Below are 14,352 nucleotides of genomic sequence, written 5' to 3' on the forward strand. Positions count from 1 at the left end.
AGGTTAGTCAGAGTTTCTAAAGGATGGAGGGAGATTAGTTAGAGTTTCTAAAGGAATGAGAGGGATTAGTCAAAGTCTCTAAAAAAGTGGAAGGTATTGGTCAAAGTTTCTAAAGGAACAGAAGGGATTGGTCAAACTTTCTACAAGAACAGAAGAGATTGGTCAAAGGTTATGAAGGAAAGGGGGAGGCTACCCTGAACTTCCAGAGGATTATTAGGAGTTGGTCAAAGTTTATTAAGGAATGGGTAAGATTACCCTGAACTTCCAAAAAGACTGCTGGATTGGTCAAAGTTTATGAAGGTGCAAGAGGGACTGTTTAGAGTTTCTAAAGAAGCAGAAGGTATTATTCAGTTTCTAAAGGAGGGATTGGACAAGGTTTCTAAAGGAGCGGGAGGGATTGGTCAGATTTTCCTAAAGAAAAGGCAGGGATTGGTCAGACTTCATAAAGGGAAGGATAATGAACTTCCAGAAAAACAGGAGGGATCGGTTAGGGTTTCTAAAGGATCAGGAGAGATTGGTCAGTTTCTCAAAAAAAGGGAGGGACTGGTCAGAGTTTCTAAACGAGCAGAGGGATTGGTCAGTGTTTCTGAAAGAGTGTCAGGAACTATTTCGAGTTTCTAAAGGAGGGGGAAAGGACTGTTCAAGAATTTCTGTAGGTCTGAGCTTCTTAGCAGTAGTCAAGATTGGCCAGTGTGTCTGCTTAAGTGAGTAAGTACAGTTGGGTTCGTAGTATTGTGCATGATTGGTGAAGATTTCTACAGGGGTTGGTAGACATGGTCAATATTTCTGTAAAAAGAGGTAGGCATACTGAGAATGTCGGGGAGAAGTGGTCAGAGTTGCAGCAGCTGCAGTCCAGTGGAAGCAGGGCTTCTGCAAGATTGGGTAGGCATGGTCAGAATAACTGCATGGATCTGGTCAGAGCTTCTCAGAAAAAAAATGTGCGAATAGCAGGAGTGGATTGGAAAGGTCAGATTTCCTGTGGTAGTGGAAAATCAGTGTTTGACAGAAATATGTAATCAGTCTTTGCAAAAGCATGTAGTAGTGGAGTCTTTGTAGGACCAAGGTATCATTAGTCAGCACATCTCCAAAAATGTGTGGGAATGGCTGTTTTCTGTGGGAATGACCTGGGTTTCTTAGGGAGGGTGTGGGATAAAGTGGGAGTGGTCAAAGAAGCTTTAGGGGAGTGGGCTTAGCTGGAGTAAGTGTGTTAGCCTGCTGGGAAGGAGTCACAGATGGGTGCTGTCTCATTCTAATAAAATATTAAAACTGACTTTAATTGGTGAACATTTGCATTTTCATGTACTCTGGGGAAATTATGGTTGTTCTCTTTAATGTGTCAGCATGATCCAAAAGCAGCACTCCAGGGGGATCTCACTTGAGGGTGGGGGGGTTGTGCTGTGGGTGAGAAGGGGGCAGATGGGCAAGGGTTATGTAGGGCGATTGAGGGAGGGAGTGGGATTTGTGAGGCGGTAGAGGAAACTCGTGCTGTACTTGCTTTCCTTACTTGAACCCTCCAGCGGGGACCGTATGGCACTTCTTGTGCTCGAGGAGCTGCTCGGGTGTCTTCATGAACTTGTGGCAGACATCGCACTCAAACATGCGTGCGATCAGGTGGATCTGCAGGTGCCGCTCGTACATGGCCCGCGTCTTACACACAAAGTTGCAGAACACACATTCAAAGCCTTGAGGAAGGGGGAGGAAGAGAGGACACATTTACATGTTTATGCTGATGCATTTGCCAAACACTTATGCAAAGCAACAAAACCCGAAGCCTGCAGATGACATGAAGACAGAAGTACAAACGCAACACTGTAAGGAGGTTTCCCTTGGAGCATTTCCTAATATTCCAACTATCGTGTAGGCTTCTCGTAAGTGTGATTTACTTCACAAACATCCAGCACGAATGCTCCTTTAATACCTTGGTGGTATTTTTGGAATGGTGTTAGTCGAACAAAAGAGCCGTTTAATGCTTTTCTTGCAAGATGCTTTTTCAAGTGTCAGACAAATTTTGTCTATGGCCCTCGGTAAAGTCACACTTTTTATCCCTCAAAATGATGGTGCTGGTTTTGGCTCTCTTGTGTGCATGTCTCTTTGGTTTCTAACCCTTTGCTTGCTTTAATATGACAGTCGCCATTTTTCATAAATCATTGTTATAATTCACTGCAATAACGGTAAAGAATATCTCACCTTTTTCTGACTTCTCCTCCATTCCTGATGCCAAACTCGATTGACTGCTGGCGGACGAGGGTGGAGCCAAAAGACTTTTGAGTTCCTCGCTTCCTTGGGTAACGTCTCCGCTTTCAGAGCTGTTCAGGGAGTCACTGAGGGCTGAGAGGGATGAAGACGTGCTCTTGCTCTCACTCAGAGGACTCCTGGAATTTAGGCCTGTCCAGGTTAAAAACAGGAAGCAGAACGTCATCCACACACACCAAACTATCGTTTCTTTGCTCTGTATTTGGCAAAAGGTGTAGCAGGATGCTTTACTGCATTCCCATGCTTGGTATGAAGATCAGTACATCTGTTTATGTAGTACAACATGCCTGTTCAGGCATTTAATTATCATTGTTTTTTCCCCCATAAGGAGCAGTGAGAGCTAAAATGTATAGCCTGTTTAATGTATGTATTAATGTGTTTTAAATCAAAGGTGTTCGGAAATCTGGCATCTTTGGATATGTTTACTGGAAAAAAATATATTTTAGATTAGTATCTTTATTGCACATTTTAAATTTATTACTGTTTCATGGCAAATATTCTTCCGGCAAATGTCAATAGATTACCATGTGTCATGTCTCGGGATTAACAAGAGAGTAACCTGTTTTGAAGATGCATGAACCGTGCTTGGGAAGGAAACCCATCTTGGCTGCAAGTGGTCAGTCTCTGGTGAGATTATGATAGATTCCAGTAGTTCGTTGTATGCTTTCTGCATTTAGTCTCAGGATAAACTAGCGTAAAGGCAATACACCACAAGTTTAATCTTTTGTTCTATTTTTAAGTACTGAAGTGGTTGTCATTACATCAGAGCCAACAGATAGCTCTGTGGTAGGCTCAAACTGCACTGCAATGCTTCATAAAGGTCTATCTTTTTTTTAAAGGTAGAGAGACTTTTCTAAGATAAAAGGCTGTTTTCCTGTTTCATGTTGATTGTGTAGTGGTTGTTGCAGCATTATAAAGTCAACAGGGATCCTGAGCTCCTGTTGTCTGTATGCAAGCAGGCAGAACAATCAAGGCTGCAGCCTTATTGATTTCCTCAGTCTGCGAGGGCTAGAGGGAGGGGGCGGTCAGGTCACGGGCACTAGAGCTAAGATGGAGGGAGCGACGCAGGCCATGGCTCTCCCTTAGGGCTCCATAGCTAACAGAATGGACATGATTCTACACAAGCTTGCATATACTGCCTGCCCAAGAAAAATGGAAGTCTGGCATACCAAACTACCATCCAGACAGTCAGGCTAAGCAAAGTAGGTGACCACTCTTAATCCTCCGTTTGTTGCAAGATGCTGAACAATGTGATTAAAAAAACACACCAATGTAAGTAAAGTCAGCGGCCTCTATTAGTAAAAGTGAAGCAGACATGCTATATGACATGGAGATGGATTAACAATCAAGTGGGCTCGAAGCCCTGCTGCAGGAAGACACAGGCATGCACTGAAAATCTGTCTTTACTCCAGCACACACACACACGCATCTCAGGCAGTGGAGAGACTGATTAGAGGTCAGCCATTCTGTGAAAGGCAGTGTCCCTGGCACAGGTCTAAATTACACCTGACACATCGAGCTGGCCTTTCGCTGTCACCCTGCCCGGTGGACACGGCCACTCTGGCACACTCTAAATGCCAGCAGCGGGTGTGAGAAAGTGGGAGCTCTAGCTGTGGGTGGCTGTATGGGGACCGTCCAGGCTATTGATTTCTCAACCTCCAGTGTCTGATAACGCCAGGTCTTCTAGATAAATACACACTCACTCACACACACACAAGACTGGGCCACCCTCAGTCATAAACTCTCTTAACAGCAGGCCAGCGTACCTTGGCGATAAACCCACCGCCTCTTTTGTTCAAAACACTATCGACCTTCAGATTTGGACGGAAAAGTCTGTGGAAGGTTAACAAAGCGCTGTGTACTGGCTGTTCATTACACTGTGTGCTGTGTGTTTGCTAGAGGACACAAATGGCCGATGCATGTGCTTCCAGTATCCCAGAATATCTCAGAGATTCCTCAATCTCTTATTATTGAATCTATATTCCAGGGAATTAATCTAAAGTCCAGCCATGTCTAATGACAATTTTCAAAGCAAATAGATATACCTGTGGAGCGTATTTAATACAACCTGAAATAAAGACTTGTTTGTTCATGTTCCTGGTTTTCTCAGTATGCAGGGGTCATCCCTACTTCACAACTGAAACGCTGGCCCCAGAACTCCTTCAATGGCCCAAAAAAGGGGGCGAGGTCAGGTCTTAACGGGGGTCGTGGCAATAACTCCCAGACGAATTCCTGTAACGTCCACGTGGTGTTGGTGAATGATTGTGTGTACAGTTCCCATAGACATGCGTCTTTTTTACAGGTTGGGTGAAAAGTTGTCTGTCGATTTTCAAGGATCAGGAGTTCCATTCGCTGAATGTTCATGGCAAGGACTGCAGTATGCTCTGAGCCACCTCGTCATTTAAGGATGTACGGCCTTCTTTAAACTGTCTGCACCGTTCTCATCACTGGAGTCTCATCACTGTACTGTGCTTGAAGTTTTCTGTAAATTTCAATTGCTTTTACACCTTCAGTCGTGAGAAACTTCATCACAAGTTCTGGTTTGACTTAGCCCGACAGATTTTTTTGTTGAAAGAGCAATGACTTCATAACACATAAATCATCAAGTGAAAATATTCACAAGTATAGAAATTACATTTCGCAAAGTATTGCAATTTTTTAAAACATAATTTCAAAATTAAATGAGCTACAATACCACAAGGTTAGCAGAACTTTCTTAAGATTTCAGAGCAGTCAGTAAATTGCATTTACACACACAATGAGGGTCTACAGAAGCAGGGGTATTCAACTAATATAAGTGAAGGTCAAGCAACATTAAATTTCCTGCTTATAGAAGTCCAGATAAATAACTAACATGACTGAATATTGACCACATTTAGGTTTCTATCCTTAACCATTATCGCACAGTTTCACAATTATGAAAAGGCATTTATTTAAAGTGGCTGTTTTGTTTCATAGTCATGGTTGACATTCTTACTTTTGACTCCTGACACAAATGCTGACTAGATGAGACATCAGCACTGATCATTTTTAAGCTTTCTGTCTAGATTCTTCTTAACAATCCATGTCAAGAGAGCAAAATTGGCCATGATCTCTGGGTGGTGTTACTCTGTTCCTTGTCAATCACAATGACACCAACCAATCATAGGCATCTATAGGTTCATATATGTGGAAGTCTGATAGCGTGCTCCTTCAAGTGAGTCATGCTGCGCAGTGATGCAGTGTCAACAACAGTTGGAAAAGATGTTTTGGATTATATGGATTGATAAAAGTGATGAACAACTTGTTTCATAGCTCAGTGGATAAGGCAATGGACTACGGTTCGGAAGATCCCAGGTTCAAACCCCACAACCACCAAGTTGCCACTGTTGGGCCCTTGAGCAAGGCCCTCAACTGCTCAGATGTATAATGAGATAAAGATGTAAGTCGCTCTGGATTAGAGTGTCTGCCAAATGTAAATGTTTCCCCATCACCCCAATTTTTCATCAGTTGTGTTAGAATTACTTTCAGGTGCTGAGATACTCCCTGGGTATTTTGAGATTGCGGCATTCAAGTTGACAACCCCTGGTCTTAATCATTGCGTTTCCCCAAATACTGTTGGTCTTCTTCATTGGTTTCCAGAAAGAAGTAGTATTCTTGATTTGTCAGCAGCCTTCGATACAGTGAATCATAATATTCTCCTGGATCGTCTCCATTACACTATTGGTCTGTCGAAAACTACATTGCAGTGGTTCCAGTCTTACCTGTCTGACAGATCTGAATGTGTCATGTTGGGAGGATGTAAGTCCAGGCTGCTTAATGTCACATGTGGTGTTCCACAGGGGTCGGTTCTTGGCCCCATTCTTTTTACCATCTATATGTTACCTCTTGGGTGCATTATCAGCAGACATGGACTGTCTTTTCATTGCTATGCTGACGACACGCAGCTTTATATTAAAACTGCTCCAAGCCCATCTGAAGCCCTTTCGAACCTTACTGCATGCCTTGAGGAGATAAAGGCATGGATGAACAATAACTTTCTACAGTTGAACAGCAATAAAACTGAGGCAATTCTTGTTGGAACCCCTCATCAGATCCTTTCTTTCCCCATATCTCAGTTTACTTTTGATGGTCAGGTTATCACTTTGTCCTCCACAGTCACTAACCTGGGGGTTCGGTTTGATCCACAGCTGACTTTCAGTGAACATATAAAACACCTATGTAAAACATCAGTTTACCATCTACGAAATATCTCCAAACTCGGCCCCCTTTTAACACTCCCAGATGCAGAAAAACTTGTTCATGCCTTCATATCATCAAGGTTGGATTACTTTAATGGACTCTTTGTTGGGATCCCTGTCAAGGACATTAAAAAATTACAATACATCCAAAATAGTGCCGCTATAATCCTAACGAAAACCAGGAAATTTGAGCACATCACTCCCATTCTCCAATCACTACACTGGCTTCCTGTCTCATCCCGTGTTGAATATAAAATCTTGATGTTAACGCATAAATGTCTCTCTGGTCAGGCACCATCTTATCTGCAAGAACTGATCTCTGTACAGTGTTCTAACCGCACCCTTAGGTCATCTGGAAGTGTGCTCCTCAAAGTCCCTTTTACCAGACTCTGTACCATGGGGGACCGAGCCTTCTGCTCAGTTGCACCACAGCTCTGGAATCGCCTTCCTGTCCATCTGAGAGCCACTCAGAGCCTTGATTCATTTAAAGCTAACTTGAAGACTTTTTTATTCAAGAAAGCTTACAATTGTTGATGTGGTTTTATTTTAATTGTGTTTTTTTCCCCCCTGATGTTAGCACTTTGAGATTTAATGAATGAAAAGTGTGTTACAAATAAAATGTATTATTATTATTATTATTATTATTAATGGTAATTATCTTGATTTCCACTCTCCCTCACTCACTCTTCGCCTATACTGCTTTATCCTGTATTCCGGGTTGCAGGGAGCCTGGAGCCTATACCAGGAGACTTAGGGTGCGAGGCGGGGTACACCCTGCACAGGGTGCCAATCTAATGCAGGGCACACACATGCACACAATCACACATCATGGGCACTTTAGGAACATTTAGGCAATTAGACAAATGTCTTTGGACTGTGGAGGAAACTGGAGTACCCGGAGGAAACCCACCAAGCACGGAGAGAACATGCAAACTCCATGTACACAGAGACAGGAATCGAACCAGGTCGGGAATCGTACCTGGACCCTGGAGGTCTTGATTTTCAATTGTATCTATTTTTTTAAATAATGAAATGAGAAACATTTGATTTTTTTCTGCTTCAACTTAGGTACTGATTGTTTTGCACTGTTCCTGAGTATGATTGCCCCCAAACTCACCAGCTGGTCAGCTTTCACATTGAAAATATTCTTCCATTCCTACGTGCACATGTGTATCGACATTCCCTAGACAAAAACATGTCTAAATTTCAAAGCGTTCAAATTATTGGACTGCATCAAGCAAAGAAAACAACTAAGGCGATTTAAAAATTATTAGAACTGAGTTAAGAACCCTTCATCACATTATTAAAACGAATTATAAAGGATAGTGCTAAACCATCAACTTTGTGAAAGAAATGTGTCACTTAAAAAAGTGGTGAAGTTACATGATAAATAAAAAATCATCAGTTAAAATCAGAACTGTGAAAAGTAAAAATAAAAGCATTCCCACATGCACGGCTTTGCGTCCATAAGAAAACCACTTGTTAGTGAGTCTTTAAAAACACTCACATTTGCTAAGGAGCATAAACACTAGACTTTGGAGTGATGGAAAATTGTAATGGGGTCTGTTGAGTCCAGATTGAGTCGAATTCAGAGCGTGTCAAGGTAAGAAGGGAAGCGCTTGAAGCGATGCTCTCATAATGCATAGTGTCCACTGTACAAGCCTCTGGAGACAGTGCTATAATCTGGGGTTGCTTCAGTTGCTCAGGTCTACAGTAGACGCAGTAACAATATGTGACAATAAAATAAAGTCAGCTGCTGACCTGAATGTACTGAATGAGTTTTTTTTCTGATGGCACGGTCATATTTCAGGACAGGTTCTGAAACAGTGGTTCTGGAAGCGTGAGGAATAATTTTTACACTTGGACTGACCACCATGTTGTGCTCTGTTATCAAAATCAAAGGTCGTCACATGATATCTTAGTGTGTGACTTTTCGGACAGGGCCGTGTACAAACTCCAATACAACAAGTGTTTTGTGATTTGCCAAGAAACACAAGGAGTATGAGGAAGGAGTTGACCTTCACACTGTGCCTAATATTGATATTTTGGAGAAAATGTCAAGAACAACCCTCTTGTCTGCCTTCCTACATTATCAGCTATGGCTGTGCAGTTTAGAGGATAAGATCGGCAAGTCCTCCACGCATACACAGATTTCGGTGTTGTTGTTGAAATTTTAAATAGCGGTCCAGTCCCATGTTTTGCTTTCAAACCTGATTTGATTCACTGTTCCATCTGCAAAAAAAAACCCTTTTTACATTGTTTGGTAAAGATTGGTTGTCGGTTAAACAGATTTTGGGATCATGTGACTGCTCCACTACTTCTGAGACACCTGTACTACAATTATTGTAGTATTGTTGTAAGTGACTAGTGTCTAATTTTCAGCTTCATTGAAGAGGCAAGAGAAATATAACTAACTAGCATCGCAAAGCGACTTGTCTTAGGAGATTCCCCTCTCAACACTACACAATTTATTATATACTTCCTCAAGCTCGCTCCTTTTCCATGCTCATTTGTCATTACCATGGAGAGCTCACATTCCCTCTTTCAGTAACCACACAGATCTGGTGCTGTTCACGCTGATCTCCCACTTCACATACCTTCAAACCAACCACGATGACTATTTTATTGTTCCTAAACAGACTCTTTCTACTATTGGAAGTGTTTGTCTAGCTATTTCTTGAGACTAACTCTGTAGTGAGTTTCTTTCCGTCAATGTGAGTATGTGTAGTCTAGTGTCCTCACGTGTAGTGCTGAGGGTGCTGACCTGTGTGTTCAGCGTTGATATGAGCCTTCATCTCGGCCTCGTCCACTCCCACGTACTCACAGGAGTTACAGCACAGCGAGAACATCCACTGCTCCTTATCCACGTGCAGCGACATGTGGCTCACAAACTGTGCGTTCAGCTCCGTCTGGAAACCACACACTCGACAGCTAGACAGAGAGAGAGACAGAGAGTGTGCTACCTGTTGGATGCAACACCATGTGGCTTAAGGCTACGAATGTTTTACAGACGGACACGTACATTCAACCACTTTCTCTTTCTCACATACACACACACACCCTGTAAAGAGTATTAGGAGGGACATACTGATCTCTCTCTCATCAGTTTCATACCTGACACTAATCTGATCGAGGGCTGCAACTGTTGTGTTGCATCATTTTGCTAACCTGTAACTACACACCTAATCATCCATCCAGCAGCCAATCAGCTTTCAGCAAACATTTCACACAAAGGAGCTGAAGACCTTTTAATTGCAGCCATGCCGTTTATTAAAGGTGCTAAAATCTCTATCTTGTGTTCGCGCACATACGAAATGAATAAACATCGGACATTTTCACGGCATAGATTACAATAATGAGACAGCAGCAAATGGGACAGCATCTTATGTAAAACTGTAGCTCATGCTCAATATTTAATCAGTGTTTCTGTATTCACCAGGCAATAGAGTTTATTTGTGTTCAGACAAGGGATTATCCTCGTGAAGTTTCCTCGGTTATTATTTAATTATACGTACTTGTAATGCCTTATTTCATTTAATTACTTGCCAGGCAAAAATCTTTTCTTGGAAATATCAGTTACTAGACCCACCATGAGTTGCCATGATGTTGTCAGTGATGGGGGTGTGGCCACAAGGGTTGCACAGGTTGACACCTGCCACCATTAAAATAAGCCTTGTCACTCAAATCTGGCCTTCTTTGAACTTCTCAGGGGTGTGACATGAGGTCAGGGTTTCCCACACACTTGGTGCAAACGTAATGGATGAGATCTAGCTCATGTTGATTTAACCATTTAAACATCCGGCATCTGGTTACTTACATTCATCTTTGGAAACTTGAAATTTCTTTAAATTATAAGCTTTGTGATTTCTGCCTCGAGCAGCCATGTGTCTCTTAGGTTTTTAAGCACTGTAACTATTTAAAGCATTTAATAATCATTGATAATTGTGTGTAATTGTTTAAAACGCGATGCTACTAGATGGACCCGTTGAGGTCTGGGTCAACGTGATGTCTAGTTACGTTACTGAGGAGACGGGTGTCAGTGGTACACCTTAGTGTACGTAGCTACGTGAGGACCTATGACATAGACTTCATGTAGAAGCGTAAACCAGTCTGAAGTGTGTTCTGATCTTCTTCACCATACTCCAGACCAGTTGGTGGCGGTAATGTACCTCTTAACTGCCCATGAACTTAAAAGATGCGTAAGACTAATGAGCGTATTAGCAAGTATTTTTTTAGTAAAAGTAAGCAGTTTGTATTTTTTGGATTTATTTATTCATTTATTTTTAAAGAAATTTGAGTTTAACATTCAGACGTTTATCCAAATCAAATTGAAAAACTGATAGTTTAATAAATCGATTCGACAAAAAAAACTGTTTAAATGGCATAACTTTAATACCTTTAAATTTAATCGCATCGCTCAAAGTTATTCCAGATGGTATGATGTGTTGGTGTAGAGGTCATTTATTAAATAAAACTTCACTTAAACCAATACCAGAACCGATGCATCACTAGTTCCTAAATTTGGTAAACAACATTTTTATTTTACTGGTCAGTTCCCATGGACAATACCACGAAGCTATGATTAAGCCACCCTTAAATGATACCACCCCATGTCTAAATGCCTGGACACCGTGCAGGTGAGAATGCAGAATATTTTGATGGGGGGGGGGGGGAGTGCTGTGTGTATACCTGTAGTAGTAGGGGCAGTTTTTGCGTTCCCCTCCTTCGTTGGTGACCGAGTTAACGATGTGCTCGGCGTCCGTGCTTACCAGTTTGACCGAGTGAATGGTGAGGTGCTGGTTCAGGTTGGCGCGGCACTTCGCCGCATATGGGCACAGGTGACACTTATACTTCCTCTCCTCTGAGGAAACACACAAACAGAGTCATGCACATGTGAGCACGGATGTCACGTTGGTCTTGGAGAGCAGTGATAGTGCTGGAGCTTGGAATGAAATCTAAAAAAGAATCACTAGACAAGACCAGAGCTGACGTGCAAATCTGAAATCGTGGTTCAGTTTTAAAAAGGATCTCCAATTGTCAAGTCCTAGTGAACCATGAATTAGTGAAAGAGTGTTGGGATCTTACCTGTGTGTAAGGAAAGGTGTCTGGAGAGAGTTTGCTGGCGGCCGAAGACTTTGCCGCACACCGGACATGGGAAGAGCTGCTCGTTGAGTCTCCACTGCGGCAGGCCGTTTCCTGTCTCGCACAACAGTTTCTCTGAATCTTAAGAAGAAGAAGAAAAAAAAAACGTAATCTCTCCAGTCAAACTGCTCAGTACTGTTGAAGCTCGAGACACATTGCTTAAATGAGCAACGTTCACGACCAATTCAAGCGCGGCACATTCTTTCAATTCATTTGAATGAAAAGCAACAAGAAGACCTGCATCTGTGAATATTTTTCTTTCTTTTTTCTGTTAAGTGGCCTCGTCTTTCTGCTCTGAGATCTGTAATGTAGTCTGTGCATAGTATTAGATTTTTTTTCAGAGCGCTGCACATTCTCATTTCATTTAACCAGCAATAGCGAACGATACGGACTTTAACTGCAAACTCCCAGTGCGACCTGAAATAAATTCCTTTTTTCCACATTCCTTTACTATTACTATTTTACAGTAGCTACTTTAGGATTAATTAAATAATAAGCTGAGTCTTTATGAGGTTAAGTATAGCCTGGAAATAAATGTGTGAAGCCAGTTTGAAATAAGTCCACGTAAATAACACACTGGTGGAACAGCGCGTTTGACCATTTCTGCTTAACCCAGGGGGGAAAAAAATCATTTTACAGAATAAATAAATAAATAAGTAAATAAAAAATAGAATTTCCAGAGAAGAATGTGTTATGATGATAAAACGCAGGAGGCTGAAAGGTAGAATACATGTCCAAGATTTAACAAAGGTGAAATTGAAGTAGACAGTCTAGATCACACAATCACAGGCAAAATACAAAGCTGAGAGAACGCTGGCAGGAGTCAAAAACACCCACTAACAAAATACTGGAGGATAAACAAACTATTATATATCTAAAAAACACAACATGCATTTGAAGACCAGATACCGGATAACACTTTTCTTTTTTTTCTTTCTTTCTTTTTTTTTTGTCTTGCCTGTAGGCATTGATGTTTATTTTAAGGAATAAAGAAACTCGGAGGTGTGCTGTTATAGCACAATAATCAATGACAGAGTTTGTTATAACTGCACAACTGGAAGAGTTCCGTTCTTCTAATTCGACAGCAGTCTGCTGACACTGGAGACTCCTTCCAAAAACACCAACTGACCATCTCCTTACAGAAATCATCACCGAACCCTCCATGGCGTCTAGTTGCAGCAGTAGCCAGAGCAACTTGTATTTATTTCTGTATATATTTAGGTCTTGTTCAGCTTTGGCAGCTTGGTGGTGCTGGGGTCTGAACCTGTGACCTTCCCATCAGCATTCCTAGGACACGCATCTACAGCGGAGGACGATAGTGGTAGCAGTGATTTTCTTTCTATACTTTGATTTCAGATGTAATGGTACTCCTCTGGATGTTTACAGTGTGTGATATTTTATTTAAGAAATATCACACGATTAGGAGTGCTGTTGTACTGCTTTTATACAACAGTTCAACGAACATTGTTTATTATCAACAGATTATGATTTGTTTCTTTATTTAATTAGATATTTTCCTCCGCCAACACGTCTTCATCTTCGTCTATCAGAACTAACTAAACCTGACTGGTGGAGCTGGCGACTGTCAGTGTAATTAACAGTGCGAAAGCAGTTTTAAATTCTATGAAGGCAAAAGGTGAGGAGAATAAACCATGCAGGTGGTGGACAAGCCTGAGAAAGTTACAAGATTTACTTATATTTCTATTTATTCCATTTGAGAATATCAGTTTCATTGACGTAAACTGCGTTTAAATAGCGTTAAACCAAATAGCGTTAAACGTGAAGCTAGTGCACTGTGTAGGGTGCACGATCCCTTGTTTCTTGTTTCTTGACCAGGGGTTAGAAAGAGATTTGGGATTCAGGCTTGCGTTGTAAACTAGTTAACTTTGTAGCTTGCCTTTGGTGCCAATAAAACAACAACACAGAGGCAATTTGGAACGACTTAAGAGACAGCCAGCCCTTTGTTGTTTAAGGTGATATAACGTTATCAGATGTGTTTTGCTGAAAGTACTTCCGTGGCTGGGTTTGAATGTGGGTTTTGGGAGGCAACTGCTGTCTCCTCAGTACAGCGGATCGTACTTTAGGGTAATTAACGACTGGTAGAACAGTTGCCACAGGGAGCGATGCATACATTTAAACATCCCAGTGTTTTTCCCCCCTCATGCAATCCATCTTGTCCAATCAGATCGCTTGGTCTCAAACAACTGTTTTATAATCGATTCTATAATCTAGTGATGTTGTTCTATTGTTGGAACTCGCTTAATGTATCTGGCGTACTAATCCCTATAATCTGTAAATCCCTGTGAACCATAGAAACATCAAACATATAACATTAACGTCGAAGCTGTTAGGAAAAGAGAATGAATAAACAACTTCTGAGCGATCAGACGGGATCAGACTGGAAGTCCTGATTAATTACAACCAACATCGTCCAGGACTCTCAGAGCCCAAATCTACATGTCTGATTAGTTAGACACTTAACACACCAGGATTATGTACAACACACCCTCTGTCTGCTGAATCCTACTTGTACACACCTTTTATTTCTGATATGGAAGGAAGGGGAAAGGGAGATTAAGAGAGTGAGAGAGAGAGAGAGAGAGAGGGGGGGGGCAGTACTCCACAAGGAGACAGACAGAATTAACCTTCTGATGAAGGTGCTTTGGCTTGGCGTCAAATTAAAATGCAGCTCCACGCCTCCCCTCTCTAACATACTGGAAGTAGGGGGAGAGATAAA

At 41.7% G+C, this 14,352-nt stretch overlaps 1 protein-coding gene across 2 annotated transcripts in view; it reads right to left on the reverse strand.

Annotated features, from left to right (window-relative positions):
- Positions 1–14,352, reverse strand: part of znf827 (zinc finger protein 827) — a 106,786-nt gene that overhangs the window by 8,843 nt on the left and 83,591 nt on the right. For both annotated transcript variants that reach the window (XM_053501833.1, XM_053501834.1), the window contains exons 9-13: positions 11,559–11,696; positions 11,163–11,334; positions 9,238–9,404; positions 2,188–2,385; positions 1,505–1,682 (exon numbers count right to left, since the gene is read on the reverse strand). In XM_053501833.1, coding sequence (XP_053357808.1) covers positions 1,505–1,682; positions 2,188–2,385; positions 9,238–9,404; positions 11,163–11,334; positions 11,559–11,696 — 853 coding nt within the window. The remainder of the gene's footprint in view (positions 1–1,504; positions 1,683–2,187; positions 2,386–9,237; positions 9,405–11,162; positions 11,335–11,558; positions 11,697–14,352) is intronic.

This window comes from Clarias gariepinus, chromosome 8, assembly GCF_024256425.1.
Source record: "Clarias gariepinus isolate MV-2021 ecotype Netherlands chromosome 8, CGAR_prim_01v2, whole genome shotgun sequence".
NCBI classification, from domain to species: Eukaryota; Metazoa; Chordata; class Actinopteri; order Siluriformes; family Clariidae; genus Clarias; species Clarias gariepinus.